Source organism: Watersipora subatra, chromosome 1 (assembly GCF_963576615.1).
Source record: "Watersipora subatra chromosome 1, tzWatSuba1.1, whole genome shotgun sequence".
Lineage (NCBI taxonomy): Eukaryota > Metazoa > Bryozoa > Gymnolaemata > Cheilostomatida > Watersiporidae > Watersipora > Watersipora subatra.
In genome coordinates this window covers 69101443-69111627 of record NC_088708.1, presented here as the reverse complement: position 1 = coordinate 69111627, position 10185 = coordinate 69101443, and the positions used below count along the sequence as shown (strand labels likewise).

Genomic DNA, 10185 nt, shown 5'->3' with positions numbered 1-10185 from the left:
CTTGGATTAACCATGGATTAGTGTTTTGAGATCCTTGTTTGACTACAGATAAGGATTTTGTTTCAAGTTTTACAAATCACGTTCTTAAGTGACCATTGAGCAGGACTTTAAAGGTCCTAGGTTGCCCTCTGGGTGCCTCAGAGGACTGGTTGATGACAACTGGCAACAACCTCAACAGGAAACTCTAACAGACGATAAAGAGCAATCTGCTCATAACTTGATTTTCAACTTGACAATGCCAACTTAACTGTTGACGAGTAGCTCAAGTGAACATTCATGTTATATAACTAGTTCTACAATAACAGTTGATAACCATAAATAAGCAAAGTACCGTTATCTAAGAGCTTTGTAACTTAAAGGTCTCTCCTTCTTTTATAGCTGACACCAGACCCGTAAGAGCATCATTCCTTGGAACTTAGAGCTAAGATAAGCAGAGATATCTTGTGGCTTGTTGAGTTTACAGAGAGTCATCTTATGTCTCCCTCTATAGTTTGCTTATCAGCGACAAACTCTCACTATTTTTTGTTTTTAATCTGAATATATTTTACACAGACCTTTTGTAGATTAAATACAACTTTTTTATTACCAATTGTTTGTTTATGAAAATGACAATTACGAATATACTTTTAACCAATAAAATTAAGAAAAGTGTGTGATATAAATATAGATGAATAGATGGGTAATAATAGCAATAAGTAGGTCAAATTCTTTGTTGTTATATAGTTGAAATAAAATGAGAACAAGATTTATGAAAACAGAGCAGGCTATATAACACAAATGCACGCCTAATACCTAAAATAGAATTTGACTGACTTATAATTTGATAAGTATAGTCACTATTACTGTTAAAAATTGATACTAAAGCCATTCAGCAGAGTATAAAGTATAATATATAGAGATGAAAATTTAGCCTTTTTTCACAGCTTCAACTCTTCATGTGAAACAAGTTTGTAATAAACATCGACCGCATTTTTCATAGTTCTACGATAATTAAATACATATAAATAAAACACATGAGTAACTTATAATATTACAGCTATATATGTCTTTTATCCTTTTATTATGTGTGTTTTTTCATTCACACATTTAATTTTTTGTTTCATGGTTGCTATTACATCATCATCAAAAGGGTACTTATTACTTTACTAAATTTAATTTATTCTTAATAAAATTACCAATAATCATCAATGTTGTTTATTTCCTTTCAGTACAATTTTTACAGAATGAAAATACAAAACTATTTTGTTGCAACTGTTGAAAGTGATGAAAATTTTGCACTCTTATCGGCTCATCTTATTTACCAGTCCATTGCGATTTTACGCTATCACCAGTAATGACATTCAAGCCAGACTGATGATACACAGCAATTGAGTAATTAGACGACATCGTAGCGATAAGTCGTACTCATATCTCACAGATACAAACAAATCAGCTCATTATCCTCAAAAGGTATTTTAAAAAGAAATAATCATGGGGCCATTAGCTTGTCAGAGAGCGAGGAGAAAGACAGAGAAGTAGGGAATGACATGTTTACACAGGGGATTAGTAACACATTATATGCCCATATTGTACACACTCGCTACACCATTTCTCCTGATACTGCTCTCCCTTATCTTTCTATAATTATAACTCTTATTATGCAGTTTATAGTGCCTCTCAATGAGCTCTTCTCTGTCAACACGCCGTAATGGGTTCTACGCAACATCAATTCTGACACCCACGCCAAGCCTCGCTGTTGTCAGCGTCGCGTTATGTCTGCGTTTTAAATTTTTTGTGGTAAAACTTTTGTTTACCTGTTTGTATCGGTTTTTGAGGCGCGGAAACAGATAAAACTGAGGAATGCTTTCGGTTTGTTTGGTACAGTGTTCTGTATCACAGTTTAAATCGAAAAGGTGTCAGGTATCTAGCTGAGTCTCAAAGCCATTGTCAGAATTACTACTTGTAGTACAGCCATCATATTTTAGTCTATAATGCTTGCGATATAGCCAATCTATTGGTGTTTATATTACCTGCGGTATAGCCAATCTATTGCTGTCTATATTACCTGCGATATAGCCAATCTATTGCTGTCTATATTACCTGCGATATTGCCAATCTATTGCTGTCTCTATTACCTACGGTATAGCCAATCTATTGGTGTTTATATTACCTGCGATATAGCCAATCTATTGCTGTCTATATTACCTGCGGTATAGCCAATCTATTGGTGTCTGTATTACCTACGGTATAGCCAATCTATTGGTGTCTATATTACCTGCGATATAGCCAATCTATTGGTGTCTATATTACCTGTGGTTTAACCACAGGTAATATAGACACCAGGTCTATATTACCTGCGGTATAGCCAATCTATTGGTGTTCATGTTGCCTGCGGTATAGCCATCATATTCTAGTCTCAGTAGTGACCATAGTTAAGATATAGTTACATGAACTACATTAACTGATCCATTTACAACTTCCACATATAATCTGCATGCTTTGACCAGCTATTTTTATTGTGACTAAAGCTTTTTTATGACATCATTTTAAATAGCTGCCATTTCATAGTCGGAGACTTCCTAAATCAGGTTGAGTATCCTTGCAAGAGTGAGCAGTCAATTTCTTTGAACCATATTACACTTTACTAAATGTTCAGTTACTATATACACTACAGGCTTTCGAGGTTGCACTTCACACGAAGAAACAAGGTATAATTTGTGGTTTTATTGCATGAGGCTGACTTCCCTCTGAGCATATGCGTGCATTGCTAGCTAAGTATTTTAGCTGAGAAATTAGAAGATAACCAGAATAAAACTAGACAATGAGGTAGCCTAGAGACTTGGTGCGAGTTAGTTGAAGGTACATTAGCAATAAGTTGTCTGGTCTATTCTCATTCTCAAGTATATAGGACCAGAATTGAACTAGCTCAGAGAGTTAGTACGAGTTGAATTAAGGTAAGTTAGCAATAAGTCATCTGGTCCATTCTCGTTTTACATTATATAGGATTACATGAAAAATAAAGTTACAGAAAAAATTCTTCACGGAAGGAAATATACACAAAAATGATGAAGATAAAAATTGGTCTAGCAAAAAGCTAAAAAAATATAAGATCTTTTCTGTTAAGGAATGGAGGGGCGGAGTTACAAATAAGAGAGCAGATTCACTAAGGCTATGCAAAAAATATAGCAGAAGTGGAAATTTAACAAATTGCATGATGCTATTCAAAAGTATATCTATGTTGTGGGTAAAGCTGTGGAATAGAGTTCTGTGTTGGGCAGTATTGACAGGAAGCGCCAGAGCCGTTGCTAGGCAACGGATGGTGGTAGTAGTGATGATAGTTTACATTTGGTACATAGTTACTACACTGCACCGGATTGTATGGCGGGTAACAGCAGGTAGGATCCTGGCCATGCGCTATATGGTTTGGGTATTGACAAGGAGAATTCTGATTGGCTTGTTGCCAGCTGTGAGACGGTGAAGCGCAACGGTCGGCCTGGTGAGGCAAGAATCGCAATGATCCTCGAATGTTTCGCCGAACCAATGCCTCATCTAACCTGTGGCAAATGATACTTTTCATCATATTTCTAACTTCTAAGCTAAAGTGCAAAACTGATAGCAAATAGCAAAAAAATACCAAAACCTTGTCAGTAAAGGCAAAAAATTTATCTGTTTTTATTTGTTTACGTAAGCTGCAGATAACAGTTATTGAAAATTTGTTAGTTAAAAATGTTGCAATGAAAATATAATTTTGTTTTGTAAGCAATATTGTAACTGACAAAGACATCTAATGCAGGCATACGCAGCCTGCAGCTGTGGTAGGTTCTTTTCCAGCCAGCCACATGTCTTCCTTTGTGCAGATGCAAATGGATAGCTTACACACAGTTAAGATGAAATAGCAATAACAGGTAACAATGCATGTATGATGGTAACTCTCTGCAAGGTTTATTGGCTGCCTGCCAACAAAGCACAGACTATTGCTACAAAAATTTTTAGTAGCAGTGAGTTTTTTGCGTTACAGATTTAAGAATATCGTGTACATATGTATAAACTTCTATTGTCATTAGTAAACACCAACAAAATGATGTTTTCCGTTTAATGTCAAAAGAAAAAAGAGAAGACAGAAAACACGAATTATTGAGTGAGTTGAACATGAGTGTTTTAAAAGTTGGTGATCTAACAGTATTGACGAGGTGTCGGGATAGTAAAATGTTGTAATAGAAAGTTCATAAATTAGAACATATGATGGTGGATGTAGTATGTGGTGAAGATACCTGCAGTCGAGCATGAATAAAACTGGTAAACAATGTCTTAGCAGGGCAATTAGTAGAATGATGGTTTATATCAAAACCACTTTACAGAGACCAAACCTCTTCAACAAGGTTTATCCTTCATTTACAGACACAGTCTAAACACTATGTCTCTCACATACACTTCCTTCTGACACACAGGAAATGCAACTATGTTTTAAAAAGCCGCGATTAGTAAACATCTCGATGAAGAAAAAAAATTGCATTTCGCTTGAGTCAGCACCAGGAGTGCAGTTATTCAACTACAGTTAAGTCAGCACTGGTTTAACCTACACCAGCCAGTATGTTACGTGTAAATGCTGGTGGTATGTACATGTATATTACCTGCAACTACACAAAGGCATTAATATCAGGGTAAAATAAACGGTTGGAGTGTTAAGTCTAATTGAAGTGTTGCTGGTTTTACCTGACCGCTACTGGTAGAGCAACAGGTTTCTATGCAAAATTGTTGGCATTATACCAGCTCATTGCGCTAAAGCTCGCGTTAAAATGAGTTCCAGCTTTATTAGAATGAAAACATATGACAAGCTCTTTGTGTGCTGAGTCTGAAAAAGAGCTGTACATAATTTAGTTTTAAACTATGATAATTTGATGCAATTTTATATATTTTTGACAAGCATCAAAAAAGAATAATAACTTTAAATCACATAATAAACTCCCAATATATGATCTTATGTCCACAGAAGGTCCAATCTGTGATCAACTAGCTATAGTAAGTATTCGTTATTCTGGACTGAAAATTTTGACGGTTTGATAATATTTCAGAGAAATGTTTAAAAGCATTTATATTTGCATATTCTAATTAAATTTGTCATACTTTATCAAGCCACTTTTGAAAAATCACATTGTAACCGCATCCTTATTTCCCAGCAACCTTTGCAACCTTTTTAATCAGCAGTTTAGCAAATGAAGTCTTTTATTTTCATACTGCTATGGCTTTAGCAGATAGATATCACTTGTTGCATTTCTTACCTGTATGCCTTCCGCTCCTCATCGGTGTAAGGAGAGTAGAGTGGGAGTCCCGTGCTGGAGTCCATAACCACTTGTCCATTAGATGCCAGTAGTGACAGGTAGGCGTCTGTGCTCTTCCTTCTCCCTCGTCTTCTCCGACTAGGCATACACGAAATGCATGAAACCCGTTGCGAGCGAGTCAGAAAGCTCGATAATAAATCATATTACAGAATAAAAGTAGGTCAACAAATCAGCATCCCATGAAAGTTTAATAAATATCTTGATAAAAACGGGATGTAACTGCTGCAAAATTTAACGAAAAAATTGTTGTTTGCAGCTCTAAATTTGTAAAGATTTAGGTTTCAGTTGTTTTTTGTTTTAGTGCTTATCTATAAGATGCTATCTGTTTTAGTAAACCATCTATTTTAGATCCGAATATTTCAACTTAACATTGCAATAAGATGAATTAGACTTGTACTGTGGAATACTGATTGCGTTCTGATCTGTACAATAGAGTTTATAGCAGAAGTTGTACTTTATACAGTGGATGCAGTAGATACAATGGATCGTGTATTATTATAAATAGTACCTTTGCTTCTGTTTAAAGTCTCCTCTTTGGAAGTCTGGAAGGTTCTGTGGATGAATACTCCAGTAATTTCCTTTCCCATCTTCACATCTGCCCACTTTAATGAAGCAGTCATTTAAAGACAGGTTGTGTCGGACACTGTTTCTCCAGCGTCTGTTGAATACATGGATATATCATTCAACTCATCTAAGGCAATTTGTTTATATTTTATTTGTTTATTCATATTGTGTATTTATTTAAACAATTGAACACAGAAATTATATTGTACCTCCAGCATATATATTACCTTAACATATATATAGATAGGTATAAACTTTATTATCACCGGTCAATGCCGTACAAAACAAATTAGACCATGAGACAAAAAATGAAAACAAAATTAATCAAAAAATAGTAAATTAAAATTACACATATTGGAAAAAAAGTCTATTTGCATAAAGCTGTTCTATAATATATTTGTAATATAATTATTACAAATATATAATTTCTTTTTAATTATAATTATATGATTTATTTATAGCATGAATGTATTTGGTTGAACTGCTGTAACCATAGAACCTGTGTGTAGGCTTTTAAACTATAACACTAAGTATTGTACAAACACTAAGTAGCTGAGTTTAATGTATCAACTTATTTTTTTCCATGTAATTTAGTATTATAGTAATACAAAATTTCAAAGGATAAATAATAAAGTTGGTCACACTAACAGTATAAACTGTTATAGCTGAGATATTTACCTCAATGTTTGAGGCACAATATAAAACAATTTATTATTACAGTTTGTAAAACAAAATATAACAATAACCATTTAGTCAAGTGCTTTAATATGCTGGTAGAACGCACCAGTTGATAACCAGGACAGATAAAGAAACTTTACCCTTGAGTGGCATCGTTGTTCGTAAAATATGGGTAGTGCTTCTCAATCCAGCGATAGATGGCTCCCAGACTCATTCTCTGCTCTGATGACTCCATGATCGCTGTCGCAATCATCATCACGTAGCTCTGTGTAGGTTTCGTGTATGCCTTCCCATCAGCTGCAACACAGTTATACAAATGTTGCTTGCTTTCCCTCGACTGTATGATTTAGGCATATATTTATGTTGTATTATTGTTGATGGGATTACAACAAGAATGGAAAATGTCCAGAGTGTTTGATGCTACCACTTTGCCAACAAATCAGCATCACAACGAAGTCAACTAAACACATTGACAAAAACATGACGAAACTGCTGCAATTAAAAAAAGGTTGACCATGGCTATAAATGCCTTAAAATTTTTAATTGAGGTTGCCAATTTTGTTTGCTTTTCCATTGACTGAATGATGTCGTCACTTATGTATTTCTGATGACTGAAGTTATATTCATAACTTATGTCTGCATCTCTTTTGGCTGATGTAATACTGTGTTAATAATGAATGGAAATAAGTTAACATTATCAAGCTAGCCCTAGCTCTCTGATATAAGACGGACAGTAGAGGTCTCCCTATAGTTTATGTAATGGATAAACATAAAAGAGTTGCACTTATTCAGAAACACTTATTCTAGCATTAGTTATGTATCATCTAGTAGTACAAATAATTATTCTGGTCTCCTTGACATATTTACTAACAAACATAATTTGACAGAAACAATAATTTTTAACAACACTAAAGAACCTTTAAATTCTACGAAGCTTTTCCTAGCTCAGCTCAAGCCTTGTTGAGTATACAAGGTTTCCCTAAAGGTAAAATAATGTAAAACAAGTTAGTGTCCTCAAGTTACAACAGGGACCCCCACATTTGCTGTGTTGATATAAACTATATACGCCATAAATTAATAGTACACAGTAGTTTACTAATAAAAGTTTCGTAAAAAACTATTTGAAAATTTAAAATGAAAAACGTGACAGCATATGCCTTAGTCAGCCGCAATGACAGCATAAAGCTTTTTAACAGCTTTATGCTTAGCTTAAGCTTTAAGCTTTAAGCTTTTAAGCTGCAACATTTAAAGCTGCAGCTTAAATGTTGAATATTAAAAGCAATTAAAAAAATTACTTTCTGTCTCCTCTTCTTTTGTTGTTGTTGAGCTTTCAGCTGCCTCTATGCTCACGACGTTACGCTGTCGAGCGACGACTAAATCTTTTGTCTCCGAACATTCCATGTCAGCGCCCGAAGTTGAACGGCACCGCTGAGACCTGTAATAGCTCGTACTTGAGCTCGGCATCGTTGCTACGTACCTCATGTTGGACTGGCAAACAACGATTGGTTACTAGAATATAAGCCAAGCATGGGGATAATAAATCACGAGGAACCACTGTCAAGGTGTATTTGTTTTTGATTGCAGCGAAGCTGCCCAATCGAAACGGAAGAGTTATCAGGGTGAGAAAAAATACTAGCCTCTGATCTTGAAGGACAGTTCTCTATCTTGAATAAACACGGAGAAGTGACGTAAGAGAGGTGATGACAAGGGTCGTAAGGCTAGTTGGGTGTTATTCCTCCGTACATTTGCCATGTGCTACTGTGTGGCTATCTCATGGAAGGGTGTAAAGTTCAACGGTTTTAATTCTAGAAACATATCCTTATGTAAGCAGATGATAAAATATCCCTAGGACAGTATTCTGCAAAAGCTTACGATCAACATAATAGGTGTTATTTGGTAATGCTAGCCCAGTCCTGTTAGTTTTTATCTTTGGGCAGCTTACAACAGCATTTCTTGGGTTGTGGGTCCTAATGCCGTAAAACTAAATATCGATGGAATAAATGTTGATATGACAAAATGTCGACGATCGTAATGTCTACATGTCATGGACTAATTTAAAAACGAGCATAGTGACCAAAAAATATATATTGCAAAGAAAACAAAATCTATAGATGAAATTTACCTTGAAAAAGTGTTTCATTAACCAAAATTTGGTCCATTGTGTGTCGACATTATGACAATCAACATTTTAATTGTCAACATTTAATCTGTCAACATTTGATCAGTCGACATTTTGTTTGCACATCCAATCATAAACAAAACAAGAATTGCGGTATTTACAGGTTTCATAATCAGCAGAAGTTCTTCATGTGAGTTCGAATAAATTTGGACCACATAGAAAAAAAACAAATAACTGATCTGAAAAATTATCTTATCTAATAAAAACCTTATTTAAAAAAATATCTGGGGTTTGAGAAAAAAGAATCTAATCTAGTTCTAAAAAGGATCTGATCTAATTCAGCAGTTGGTCACATGCAGGGATTAGCTAGAGAGCAAGCACTGTTGATCTTATAATTCCATATGTACTCAGCCCTGCTGTAGTTCATTCTATTTGAGAGAATGAAATACAACAGGGCTGAGTAAATGTGTAATTATAGGTCTACTAAATCTACCCCTGATAAAGAAGTGAGCAGAAGAAAAGTGGGTGCATGGAAGAAAGCACTTCTCTTTAGACATAAAAGCGTGCAGTGGGTACGCATTCATTAGTAATACATAATCAGACAAATTGATGTCATAAAAGTCTGTTTGCATATCGTTGGAGATAAGGAGAGTTATATTACTAATAGAGCACCATGTTACCTTTACTTATTCCTTGCCAATCGTCTTATATTGTTTTATTATCCTCTGAATGTTCCTTATTGGCCCAACGAAAATGAAAAAATATTGACAAGAACACTAATAATATTTACTGTCAAGTGGTTAATTACCATAAACCTTGCCTGGTAACAAAATCGTGTTTATCAAGGAACCGCCATAATTACTCTATTCGTAATGCTATATAAGACAAATTCTAAAACAATAGGCTAGATGGTTAAAGAAGTACTGCAGTGAATAAAGGGTCTGTAGGGGCAGACAATCCGTAATAACACTAGCGAGATAGAATAGCCAGTGTAGCTAGTACAGCTACAGACAGATGTTGGCAATAGTGGATCGATGGTTAAATTAAATCGATTTCTACCCGATTCTAAGTTTAATTCATATATTAATAAAATGTACAAAAATTGCACAACAATAATCAGCCTAATCCTACAATGTTCAATCAGAAATTGATGTTTAAATTATGTTTTTTGCTGGCAAAATGATGATAAAATTGGATAAGCAACAGGAGTAGCCTGGGTGGGCACCATTGACATACATGTAGGAGCAATGCAGTATTTACAGAAACCTTATTGCATTAGAGTTCTTTTTCCACTTTATGAACAGGATATGATGTCGTGATTAAATATATCGTTTTGGCAGACTTCCTTCTAGCCCTATACCTGTGATAAGAAAATTACTGTTTCAGGCTAAAAAGCTACAATTTATAACTATTTGTTCTGAGTTTTCATACTGAAAACGTTTTATAGATTTTTCTTCCATCTTTCATAGCAATAATAGTTCAGACTATTTCTCTACACTAGCGTCT

At 34.8% G+C, this 10185-nt stretch overlaps 1 protein-coding gene across 1 annotated transcript; it reads right to left on the bottom strand.

The window, feature by feature from the left end:
- Positions 1 to 2957: 2957 nt before the first annotated feature.
- On the bottom strand, positions 2958 to 8045 carry LOC137410110 (forkhead box protein A4-B-like). Its single transcript, XM_068095695.1, has 5 exons — positions 7856 to 8045; positions 6701 to 6857; positions 5827 to 5976; positions 5259 to 5396; positions 2958 to 3533 (listed from the first exon to the last, which is right to left on the bottom strand). Exons 1-5 carry the CDS (start codon positions 8040 to 8042, stop codon positions 3197 to 3199), a joined length of 969 nt encoding a protein of 322 aa, XP_067951796.1. The 5' UTR covers positions 8043 to 8045; the 3' UTR covers positions 2958 to 3196.
- Between the last annotated feature and the right edge of the window lie 2140 nt (positions 8046 to 10185).

What these genes read in the sequence shown, in the direction of transcription:
- LOC137410110 (XM_068095695.1), bottom strand. Translation starts at nt 8,042, where the DNA reads ATGAGGTACGTAGCAACGATGCCGAGCTCAAGTACGAGCTATTACAGG. An exon ending in AACAACGATGCCACTCAAGG is followed by an intron (nt 5,977 to 6,700) that starts GTAAAGTTTCTT and finishes TGTATTCAACAG; the next exon opens with ACGCTGGAGAAACAGTGTCC. An exon ending in GAGGAGCGGAAGGCATACAG is followed by an intron (nt 3,534 to 5,258) that starts GTAAGAAATGCA and finishes CATTTGCCACAG; the next exon opens with GTTAGATGAGGCATTGGTTC.